At 40.9% G+C, this 12,370-nt stretch overlaps 1 protein-coding gene across 5 annotated transcripts in view; it reads right to left on the bottom strand.

Moving 5' to 3' along the window:
- Window positions 1-11,717, bottom strand: part of abcc9 (ATP-binding cassette, sub-family C (CFTR/MRP), member 9) — a 39,084-nt gene extending 27,367 nt beyond the window's left edge. For 3 of the 5 annotated variants that reach the window (XR_003834527.1, XM_029461699.1, XM_029461698.1), the window contains exons 1-16: window positions 11,518-11,717; window positions 9,346-9,394; window positions 7,333-7,518; window positions 6,162-6,303; window positions 5,923-6,044; window positions 5,478-5,644; window positions 5,191-5,292; window positions 4,714-4,854; window positions 4,417-4,611; window positions 2,482-2,646; window positions 2,195-2,350; window positions 1,975-2,109; window positions 1,692-1,854; window positions 1,554-1,594; window positions 1,323-1,465; window positions 1,050-1,158 (exon numbers count right to left, since the gene is read on the bottom strand). Coding sequence is in view for 3 of the 5 variants with exons in the window: in XM_029461699.1 (XP_029317559.1) it covers window positions 1,050-1,158; window positions 1,323-1,465; window positions 1,554-1,594; window positions 1,692-1,854; window positions 1,975-2,109; window positions 2,195-2,350; window positions 2,482-2,646; window positions 4,417-4,611; window positions 4,714-4,854; window positions 5,191-5,292; window positions 5,478-5,644; window positions 5,923-6,044; window positions 6,162-6,303; window positions 7,333-7,480 (1,929 nt within the window). In the remaining 2 variants the exon portion in view is untranslated. Of the gene's footprint in view, window positions 1-1,049; window positions 1,159-1,322; window positions 1,466-1,553; window positions 1,595-1,691; window positions 1,855-1,974; window positions 2,110-2,194; window positions 2,351-2,481; window positions 2,647-4,416; window positions 4,612-4,713; window positions 4,855-5,190; window positions 5,293-5,477; window positions 5,645-5,922; window positions 6,048-6,161; window positions 6,304-7,332; window positions 7,519-9,345; window positions 9,395-11,517 lie in introns of all 5 variants that reach the window. The other 2 variants (XR_003834526.1, XM_029461697.1) reach the window with 1 other exon arrangement.
- Window positions 11,718-12,370: the final 653 nt, after the last annotated feature.

Here is a 12,370-nt window from a genome sequence, read left to right as displayed (position 1 = left end):
GTAAGCTGCTAAAAAAGTTGTTTTTTTAATGACTTAAATACAGATAAACCTGTCAGAGGAGTTAAATACCTGGGTTTAATCTCTCTCGTTTCTCAAAATGAATTTGTATGATTGTAATGCCCTGCTGCTACTAATCGTGCGTCAGTGCACATCGCTGTCTAAACACGTGAATGTTCCTCTGAGGGTCTGCTCATTAGGACCAGCGGAGTCAGCAGCAGGGGTACAAGTTACACAACGTCCCTCAACACCCTGTTAAAGCAACCGGTCGCCAAAATGAAAAGCACACCTGGAGGAACACGGAAGGAATGCGAGCGGTGTCATCTGGCACACCTCATTGATCCAAACCCCCGGTCTGGCCGCTGAACTCAGCACATTAAAGCGACTTCTTGGCGCCCTCGGGGAGCTTTGTTAACACCGTCCGTTTGAAATACGGGACGAATGTTTGGATTATTTTTGCAGTTTGAAGCTCTTCGTTACTCAGAAGTCATTTAATGTGACGTCTGTATATTTGTCTGAGACTTAAGTTGGGGGAAAGCTCTGCAGCAGGTTCAACTGTCGATGCTTTCTGAAAGAGAGTTCCACTTCCTGTCTGCAGACGAACAGATCCTGCTTTAACAAATGAGGAGAACACCTCTGTTAGGAGGACACTCTGCATCCATCTTCACACAGGGTCTCTTTGATCGACTATGGTCGGACGGTTTAATCGCCAGGTTAGTTGCAGAGATGCAGCGACTGCCGCTCAACAAAGCAAGTTTAACCATTTCATTCAAAGTTAAAATGAAGTTGCACGTTTACATTCAAACCCAAAGTTGTTTTGGAGAAACGTTCATCTCCCAAACTCACTGAGATGAAGCTCCACACAGTTCTGCAAAGGATCATAAAGTAGACGCATGTTTTGACCGGCTACCTGCTCCACCATCTCTTAGTTGTACAGCTGCAGATATCAGCGCCCACATTGTAAGAACACAACTCTGCTTTCATTTCCTGATGTTACATTTCCCCCGTCGATGGCGAGTTGTGTTGATGGATCTGGGTTCGTTAACACTCACCCCCCCCGTGTGCTTTTTTCCCGCTTCCATGAAAACCGGCATGTCTCCATTTCTCCAGCTGTCGTCTCCAATTTCGTCGCTCTGCAGAAACTCGCCGAGCTTCTGGACGCTGTGAACACATACGGTCCACGAGTAAGTGTGATTGTGACGATGGCAACAGCAGTAATCTCTCGGGAGGTTAGAGTTTCTCCTCCCCGCTGTCAGGTTTCCACCGGGTTCCTTTAATTAGATTTAAGACAGAAACCACATCCAGCGTGTGATGCAGCGTCTCACCTGACCAGCGCCTTGACAGCAAATCTGACCACAGTGGAGAGCAGGAAGAGAGGCGTGACCAGGATGTGGAACAACGCCAGAGCGGCGAAGGCCTCAGAGGGAGTGGGACCGCTTTCTTTGAGGATTTGATGCATCACAAACGTCTACGAGACAAGATTTTAAAATCATTCATCTAGACAAATCACATGACGGTTAAAGAAATCACATAGAACGTCTATAAATGTGTCTTACCGCGAGAACGGCAGCAATGGGTATAGCAGCATTCATGAAGACTGCACAGAGAGAAAACCTGGTTATTGTCAAAGACTAAAGGAATCTACTTTCTGCAATCGACGTCATGCAAGCTCATGGACTCTGTTCCCGTCTTACTGGACATGGACGTGTAGAAAGCGAAGGTCTTGAGGCTGGTGAGCTCTTTGCCTCTGGTGTCCTCCACGCTGTCACAGAAGATGTTCTCCCAGGCATACAGCTTCAGCAGCTTTATGCCCTTTAAGATCTCGGAGGTCTTTTTCAGACGATCTGTCGAGTGTTCCTGAAAGCAGAGGACGTGTGACTCTATCACATTACAACACACGATAGTTCCTAACGGCTGTGAAATACTGGAGCTACATCGTGAAGTTAGGTGCAGGGAATATATTACAGAAATGCTTACTAGTGTGCTTTTCTGTGTGTCTGCCAGCTTTGTGGCTATGAGGTACTGGACCGGAGCCAGCAGAACTATGACAGAGGCTCCAACCAAAGCACTGGAGCCCAACAAATAGTAGAGCAGGATGACTCCCATCACGATCTGCAAAGGGAGAAGGTTTTGACTGGAACATCATTACAGAGGATTAAATATGGACAAACATTCACGGAGGTCCCGCTCAACCGACCTGTACAGGCATGGCCCACAGGTTGGGGCAGAGGAAGAGGAACCACATCAGCTGGTTGGTCTCTATAGCCACCAGGTTGTTGATCTGCCCCAGCGTCATCTCCCCCATCGACATGTTGGAGGTGGACAGACGCAGGATTTTGTTGTAAATCATCGCCTAGTTAAGGAAACGGACAGTTCATGGTGGAGAAGTAATGTTTGCAGCAGATTCTGGACCCATGCATCACAGCAACACCTCAGCACGGAAACAAAACGTCTACACTTCAATTTCCGTGATGCTTCACTCACCAGCAGGGCTCCGCGCAGGTTGATACCTGTTTCTATGGTGACGTAGTACGAGGCCTGCAGGAAGGTCCTCTGCAGGACTAAAGCCAGGAAGAGAAGCACCGCCAGGACTGAAGTGTTCTGCAGCAGCTCAGTGGAAGACATGAAGTACACGTTTAAACGTGTTTCCTGCAACAAAGCACAGCAGAAGCATTAACATGGACGTTCTTATGAGGTGTGTCCAGATTCAAGACGACCACTGTCCCGCCTGAACTAACGCGATGCTCCATTTGTATTAAGACATCGTAGCCAGTGAAAACTAACAATCATAAATCTGTTCTTTATGCTGCAGAAGAGCGATAAGAATTGTAAAGGAGCCAACATATTATTTATAAACACACATGCTCTCAAGTGTAGGGATTAGGTGGAATTTAAAACGGTATGATTGATGTATAAAAGTAAAAAATATGATAATTACAGAATTACAGAAGAAGAGTGAGTCGATATGAACTAAGAGGATTATATATATATATATTTAATACATACATACATACATACATACATACATACATACATACATACATACATACACATATATATATATATATATATATATATATATTATATATATTAAATATATATATATATATAACATATATATTATATATATTAAATATATATATTAATATATATATATATATATATATATATATATTTAATATTAAAAACTTGTATACGTTGGAAACGACTAAAATAATATTAGATAATAATATTGGAATCTTCTATGATTTCAGCATCAATGTGATCTTCATTTGTCAGATATTTATTTTTATTTGGATTATCCAAAAGTAGACATTCAACAGTTTCTGAATTGATTTTATAAAAGAAGATTATACATCAATACACACACACACACACACACACACACACACACACACACACACACACACACACACACACACACACACACACACACACACACACACACAAAGCTCAGTGTGATGCTCCGCAGACCTCCCCTCTGTATTAAAGTGTGAGGTGAGTGGGGAATTTTCCATGTCACTCAGACATGCAGCCCTGCTCTGCTCTTTATCGCTGCTGCCCATTATACCCACTTTAACAGGCAGGCACGGACCTGACAACATCTCACATTCAACATCAACTATAACAACATCCAGCCAAATGGACTGAATGAAAATACACTGCCATTAGAAGAAGCATCTGCTCTGCCTCTCCTTCCAGCGCTGCCTGTATTATGACCTTTGGAAGAGGTTGAGATGGATTTAAGAGGAGTCGATGTCTGTGATCGGCTCTGCCAGCGTCTCTTCCTTCGCCAAATGGACCCTCTGTAAAAGTGTCTGCTTTCTCTCCTTATTGTGCCGTCATTGGTGTATACTATTGTTTAATGTTATTGGAGAGGAATAGTTACAGGTTTGGACCAGCTGATATTGATTTATGACAACTGGTGCAGAGCCTAGCGATGCACAATATATCGTTTTTTCATTTAATTGTCATCACAATGTCACGGTGCGGGATAAACACATCGTGAAAGACTGCAATATTGCAATCAGGGACTTTGAGTTATTTGAAAGAGAGTATTTGTAGAAAACTGCACTTTTAACTGAAAATATCACTTTTTGTGTGTCTTGTGTTCAATTCAATGTTCAATAAAGTAAAGTGATAAAGTCCTAAAGGTTTAGGGAACGCATTACGAGGAGGTCTTAGGGTAAGGATACACACCAAGAGACTCCAAGGTTCTTTTCTTGTCATCGCAGTCATGCTGGACCTAAGAATCTAACTGTTGAAAGGTCCACACACGTGTACAACTACAAATATGTGTGTGTGTGTGTGTGTGCGTGTGTAGTGTGTGTGCGTGCGTGTAAGACTGCATTGGTGCTCTGTGGAGTAGCTACTGTATTAAAAACATTTCACTTGCTCCTCACGTAGGCTCATACGTACACCCGTTTTCTGGTCTGCCACTGCAGTGTTATTGTCTTCATTTATGTGCTTTACGATGCCAGAGATGCAGAGCGGCCCGGCGAAGCTCAGCAGGTCAGCCAGGTAGCGGAAGGTGCTGCTGAGCAGGATGGGACGACCAAACGCTCGATACATGGAGCGCCAGATAGACGGGGCGCGGTTCGGATCCTCGGCAGTCTGTGTGGAACAAGGTGATGGAGGGAGAAATGAAAGAAGTTTGTCTTCTGATACTGTCAACATAACATAATAAACATCACGTCAGGGTCTCCATCTGCTCACCCTCTGATCCTCATAGGCGTCTTTGAGCCGAAGGTAGTTGGTGAGGGCTCTCATGGCGATGGGCAGCTTGCCGATCTTCTTCAGCTCTATTGGCCTCTTATGGGCTCCAATGATGAGAGGATTCATCCACCAATATGTCGCCTAGAAATGTGCCAAGAACTTGTACCGGTTACTCCGCTGCCAAGTAGTGCTCTCGTGATGTTTGTGAAAGCCAATATTGAATATGAGACGTAAACAGACACTTTCTTTACTTTTAAATATTTTAATTACTTTTGTTTCAGACTCTCCTGAAGGTGTAATAAAAAATGATAAAAATTGAAGTATGTATTCTTCTTTTAACATTATGTAGCTTTTAGAATTTTTAATTAATTAATATATTTTTTTGTGAATATTTATCTTTAAAACGCATTAAATTGCCTTTTTTATGTCTGTGAAGGAAACAATAAGAATCCTAAAGAGCTCGCAGTGTGTTCGTACCTTAGACAGCAGGTTGACAAACGGCTGCAGGAAGCGAACCCCCAAATCCTGTAAGTCCTCTGGTGGCTTCACCTTCTGGGGGTTCGCAAAGAACACATATTTCTACGGGGAGAGAGAAGGTACAAATTAATATGCAAAAGACACAAATATGTTACTATGAAAGAATGAAAATATTGATTCTAATGTTGACCACACACACACACACACACACACACACACACACACACACACAGCTTTCTGCAGGATTCAACACATTGAAGGTTATTTAGTTGTTGCTGAGGACTCACCCTGACTCTTATGACGTTGAGCTCCACGCCCATCAGCAGTCCGTACAGCAGCACTAACAGGGCAGTGATGCAGAACCTCAGGTGCTGGGGTCCTAAATAAAACTCTGTAAACTTCCACAGCTTAATGAACTTTGTGATGAACGCCAACACCCAGTAGATGAACAGCACTGTGCGGGAATAGAAAAGTCATGTGGTGTCATACTAGTAGATGGTGACATTACTGCCAGAGGGAGTTGTGCAAAGTCTAATAAATGTAAGAAAGAAGTAGAGTGTTTGAGATATGTGTTGCATTGTGGGTAATGTAGTTTTTGAAATCCTTTGTAATGCTAAATCCTCTCTTAAAAGCTGGGAATTGTGTACTGAGACGGTTTTCCAGGATATACAAAGGTTAAAGCAAAAGAATGAAGATGAGGATTAAGCAGCCCGCGGCCCCCAGGAGTCTCACCAAGCAGCAGTTTGGGGAAGTTGGACGTCTCTATGTTGTGGTAGTAAACCACTGATGTTGTTGCTGCTATGAAACCCATGAAGGCTGGCATGAAGAGATGGAGGTGGTTGGTGCGCATCATCCTACAGTGAGAGGCAAATACAAAATATAATGAATATATTAAAATGACTGGTTCATCCGGGTCTAAAGTTATCATTCCAACAACAATGTGTAAATAAAATATATTTCTGAGGTCTCACTGGTCGGAGACGATGCCCTCTGCGAACTCGCAGACGTGGACAAAAAGCAGCAGGAAGGTGAGGATCCATCTCATGTTGTGTCCGGGGAAATGAAGCCACGTATTGTGGTGGATCTGGACTTTGGAGCTCTGACTTCCCCAACCTGACAGACAGAAGAGAAGTCGTGGTCGGCAGGAAACCCCTTCACTTAAGTAAACGTACGCCACACAATACTCCATTACAAGTCCTGCATTGGAAACCTTACTTATGTAAAAGTATAATAATATTTCTTTGTACTATTAGTATAAATAGTCATTGTGCAATTAAACCTCAAAATAATACACAAATTAATTAAAATAAAAAGCAGCTGGAACTATGACATGTGAGGTTTGCTTCTGCTCTTAACTAAATGGACCGCAGCCATTTTGGAGGCTCTGGAGACGGAGACCACAGGAAAACCAGAAGCAGGAAGCATGAATTAGTGAGTCCTCGGGGGACAGGATGAGGGCTTCTGGTCAGAACCATTCCCATAAACTACTCTATACACACACACACACACACACACACACACATCATCTATGTTTCTGTATATTTATTCATTCTTCTTTACTTCCTTCCTATATTACTGTCATTTCTCTTTTATCAAACAACAAACTTTCCTCCTCCATGTTTTCTTCTGTGTTTACAAGCTGCATCATTCAACAGTAAAGGAAACATACGAATATGTTTGTCAGGTTTCTTTATTGCACTTGTGTTTAGGATTAGTTTTACTATGTCCTGCAGCACTGAACTGTTGTAATCCCATCTTAACTGCTCTTCAAAGCTGCTTAATGTTTCACAACTTCAAATGTGTGTGAGAGGGAAAGTCAGCATCACGGACACATCTGCTCGGCCCAGATGACACGGGATGATGCTTGAGTCGCAGATTATTGTAACGCAGCTCAGAGGGAACCCAACAGGAGTGATACTCCTTCACGGGAGCTCACTGAGTATGGATGTACACATCGTAAAAGCTCAGAGCGCAGGTGTTGCATGGACCTGGAACCAGTAGTTGGGCTGAAATTGCGCTCAACTCTAATACTTGATTGTTGATACGGTAAAGGTTACTGCAGTTGAAAGCATTATAATAAATTAAAGGTTACTTGCGTACACCTTTCAGATGTATAGACGCGTTTCAATTTCCAACACCTACCGATGAAGAGGATGGGGAAGGTGATGAAGAGCAGGAAGACATGGGGAACCAGGTTGAGAGCGTCCACGAAGCAGCCATTGTTCAGCATGCCCTTTTCCACGCTGTAGGAATTGACATCCTCGTCGGTGCCGCAAAACGACAGGCCCATGCCACCACCCAGCTGCTCCACACAAGCCTTCAGTCGATCTGAGAGAGAGAAACTAGAGATCATCTGCAGCGTGTCCAGCTCAGAGTTGTTCTGCAGCGTGTCCAGCTCAGAGTTGTTCTGCAGCGTGTCCAGCTCAGAGTTGTTCTGCAGCGTGTCCAGCTCAGAGTTGTTCTGCAGCGTGTCCAGCTCAGAGTTGTTCTGCAGCGCCAACAAAACCTCTAGTTAATCAGTCTGTGGCACTGGCAGTATTTGAACTTTGGAGACCAGGTCAGACTTTTTCATTGCATGTCACACATTCAAGTGCAACCACTCAAACACACAGATACACAAATGCAGTCACGTCAGGGTCCCCGTCCAACCACATGCCCCCCCAGCTTATGGTGCATTATGTTAATGTTTCCTTTTTCTAGGTCTGCCTCGATTATTGTATTTTTGTACACTCCCAAACCTACAGGATATAAAAGGGACATGGGAATTATCATTAATAAGCCATAGCTAGTATAATAATTAATATTTACATATTACACATTATTAAAAATTGTATTATAACAAGTGAGAAATGTGGATATTTTTCTATCTGTTGCATTATTTAAGTATTTCCTTCAGCGTAGAGTACATTTTATCAGATGTGCATCACTCTAATATTATGCTTTCTGATTTACCATGTAGTTATTAATAATTGTAGATCTAAACAACCAAACGGACCACAAACAACTTTCATTTATTAAAAGTTTTTTCTCTTTAACTTTTATTATGGATAGAATTTAACTCAGATGATGTGTATTTTCTCTGAAACATTAAGTGTTTAAAAGAAACCATGAGTCATATTCTGCGTTATTAAATATTGACGCAGATAATGCATAAATAATATAAATGCATTCTGCCTGTAGAAACGTTTCCTGAGCCTCTAAGCAGGACACAGTAATGTGTATAAAGACAGACTGCAGGTGTTTGTTAGACAGGTACCTGCTGCTGCTCTGCACAGTGCACGTGTATGCAGACACACACACACACACACACACACACACACACACACACACACACACACACACACACACATCACAAGTCTCTCCAGACCTTAAAGCTGACTGACAGCTGAATCTACAAACTGACATTCTCATTTCTCTAAAACCACATTCCCGATGGGAGGGACTAAGACACAAGTGAGATGCATTTCCAGAGACTTGAGGTGCACTCTATGTCTCCATTCCAACCCAATAACAAAGATGGCCACTGCACCTTGCAGCCATCTAGGAGGCAGCACCTTGGTGCCTCATTGTGGAGAGATTACAACTTCCTGGGAGAAACAGTGCATATAAACTCCTAGCAGAGGAATATATCATGTTACATTGGTGGTTTGAGAAGTTTCTATTGAAGTGGGGATACTTTTCCTCAAACATTCAAACTTGGCACCATTGGAATACATAATAACTGCTCCACAATGACAAAACTACACAATATTCCCCAAATATCAATTAAAGTTTCCCTCCAATTTCGTCTCTGAGACTTTTTATTTATTAGTTTCCCATATGAATGTCATTTTAATTGTGATTTAATGGGCTCACTGATATAACAAGGAGCATTATGGAAGTGTAACGTTAGCTAGCTAGCTAAGTTACTCAGGACGTTGACACCCTAAATAACTGACAGGGTTAATATATCAAGAAAATACTTTCTAGCCGACTGACAAGTAAATAAACCTCCAGCTTTTACCAAAAACAACACCTGTGTCAGACTACAGCTCTTTTATCAAACCAAATCCTCTAGAAATACAATATACAACACCAACTGACATCTTAAAGCTAATATGCGCACGAGTAACTAATTAAATTAAGCTAGCTTAAATTTTAACACAAGTTTCTTACCTCGAAAAAAAAGTAATTATCCTTAATGACACCACTTCATTCCGGATTTCTGGATTTTTAAAAAGAAAGAAGAGGAAAAAGAAACAAATTATAGTTAAAGTTGAAGAGTAAAAAGCTGTTATTTTTAGCACCGGCACAGCATCAGCTGCTCCGCATGTTACTGCTGCCAGTTTCTGCCCGCGGTGTCAAGTTACACCAAATACAACACGAAGCTTCCGGTGGTATCCTTCAAAATAAACGTCTCAAGCGTATAACAAAAACATGCAAATAATTTACTTTACTCACACTTTATGAATTATAAATAATAAGTATAAGTATTATGAAATACTCCAAGAAATATAAAAACATTACAAAATCATAGATTAATTGTAAGTTAATTAAATGTGAATGTATTTATATATACTGAACCCTGTAAGCATAATATCAATGCAGGAGCCCCTTAAAACCATTTCCTTCCCAATTAATCAATACAATCTTAAACTAATTGCCCCACAGGGAACCTAAGGGATTCAGGGTCCTGCAGGGTCAGGGTAGTTTGCCCGTGTTGTAATCACCCTGGCTGTTTTTGACCTGTAGTGGCACACATTTTGCACATCCTGGGTAAGTTCGTGCATTGTTTCATGTACTTGTGTTTTCCTTATTTGTTATACATTGCATCTCATTTATAAGAAGTATTTTATAATTGTTAATTTACACACTCCAGGTATATTAGACTGTGTTATATTCTCACCCTCACTTTAAAATAAAACAAGTTCAATAATCCACACAGCATTTTTCTTAGTTGTATTTCGATCTTTTTTATCTTTTATTTTGAAGGTATAAAAATCGTGAATTCCGGTAAATGTGTGATTAACTTTAGCGCACTTGATACGACGTGCCCTCCTATCATGTTTCCAAACTTGAACCAGTTTAGTGGTGAGAAGGGGGTTCATTATGGGCACTCAGTTTATAAACATGCAAATATAGTTTGAGCCATAAAGTATTTTATCATTTCCAGGTCTAAGAACTTAATTTAAACCTCTGCAGCACAAAAAAAAGTTGTTACTGGTGTTTAGATATTTAAGAAAATACTGGAACACTGGACAGTTTCCCATCAGCTTTGCTGGTGCATGATCAGAAAACTATTTTAATATCAAAATAAGGAATATCACATTTAATGACATTTTTACAAAACATTTAGAAGAAAATCCAAATCAAGAAATGTATTTTTAACACCATAGAAATATTACACATTAATAAACTAGTCTTAAGAGAATAAGCAGTGCCACAACAACAACATGTATTTATAAGGATTTACAGTCTCAAATCTATAATCAGATTTTATTTCGGTTGCATGCATGCACAGCAGTTTTCTGTTATTTCATCCAGAATCTGGAAACCGCTTTGTTTGGAATGAAGATGTTGGAGAAGACCTTGGATCCGGTCACCAGAGCGCACTGAAGCGAATACAATCCCTTGCTGTCGACTGTATTGACAGTTATTCATGCAAGCGTCTGATTCCAGAACAAAAAGACGCATCTCATGCACGCTGTTGTTACAAAAACATAATAAACCAATGTGGTGTCTTTCACGTAACGTGCAACATAACCTACAGTGTGATTCAGTCATCGTTCTTATGATATCACCAAAACTCCATTCAAAGAGCTAACTATTTTAAGTTTTTGCACGTATAGACAAATACTTATTAGGATAAAATGAATCTTAATGATTACTTCGCAATCAGTCGGATTCACTCTTATATTCGGCATTAATACAAATCATTTAGGAACATTGATCTATATAAAACCTTTAACTTTTTGAACCGTCCCGCCTGTAATTCCCTCAGCCGACTTCCACCAACAGAGTAGGGTATTCTATGATGAGCAGCATCAAATACCCGTGTGAATCAGGCTCATACTTTTCTTGTTCGTGTATTAAATCATACCGACTTTAAGATGTGTCTTTTATTGTCACAGCGATTGTGTTAACTTATAATTGTAATACACACATTTTGATTGAGAGACAAGATGACTTTAAACTGTAGGATTGTTCAATGGAGTCTGGTATATGCTATCACATTGAGAGAACGCGCAAGGATCTCTCTCAACTGAAGACGTCGTGTGGCTGAGCATGCTGACATCAGGTTGTGAATGAAAGAAGGTTAAAAAAAGGAAAGCTTTCCCCAACACTTACCCGGTCTCTGACGAAGGTTTGTGGGTTCGTACTGGGGTCAAAGCGTCCCTTCCTGGATCTTAATTCCCGTGTGCGACGTCTTATAATGAAGGCACGGGGACAGGAAATGCCTATATATTACATTTACTGTCGTGTCCGCTCTTACACTGTGTTATGGCGTTGAAGCAGCACCACAGAGAAGCGCACACTGCTACATCACATGTGGGGGCTGCATGTCTCCGCTCAAATGTCTCATATTGCATGACAGCAACCTGGACAAATGTAGGTCAAATTAAAGCCGAAATCTGTCTGACTGTCTGATGTCAAATGTGATGTTTTAAAGCTTGTTAATATAAAAGGAGCCTGTTTAATCTGCAACCAGTGCACCTTCACTGACAGCACAGTCACATGTAGGGGCTTTAAATTCATTTAAATAGATTAGATTGGTTGTATTTCCCACCTCAATGTGTTATTACAATATATATTAGTATTACAGGGTGGGTTTGTTAGAATAAAATATGGAGAGAATGAAAGAAATGATGTTGGACACACCTGCACATGACTCAAAATGTTGGAGAATATATATATTCATTATACATCCATACAAGCAAGGTGATTTAAACTATCTCCTCTTAAATTTAGCATCATAATGATCCTCAACAAACATCCATTAAGCCTGTCAGTGTGTGCACCTGCCTGCATTTTATTTTGAAATGCGATGGTTATGCAGCAGAGAACAGGTAGAGGGCGCTGTTCTCCTGAAACCTCCAGGGAAATATATACTATATATATATATTCACAAAGCTTCTCAACAGTATTTGTAAAGTTAAGATAAAGAGAAAAGCAACTAAGATTATTCCTCTGTAGAAGCTTA

The sequence above is a fragment of the Cottoperca gobio genome, chromosome 23 (genome assembly GCF_900634415.1).
Source record: "Cottoperca gobio chromosome 23, fCotGob3.1, whole genome shotgun sequence".
NCBI classification, from domain to species: Eukaryota; Metazoa; Chordata; class Actinopteri; order Perciformes; family Bovichtidae; genus Cottoperca; species Cottoperca gobio.
Note: the sequence above shows the minus strand (reverse complement) of the source record. Positions and strands in the feature narration are given on the sequence as shown.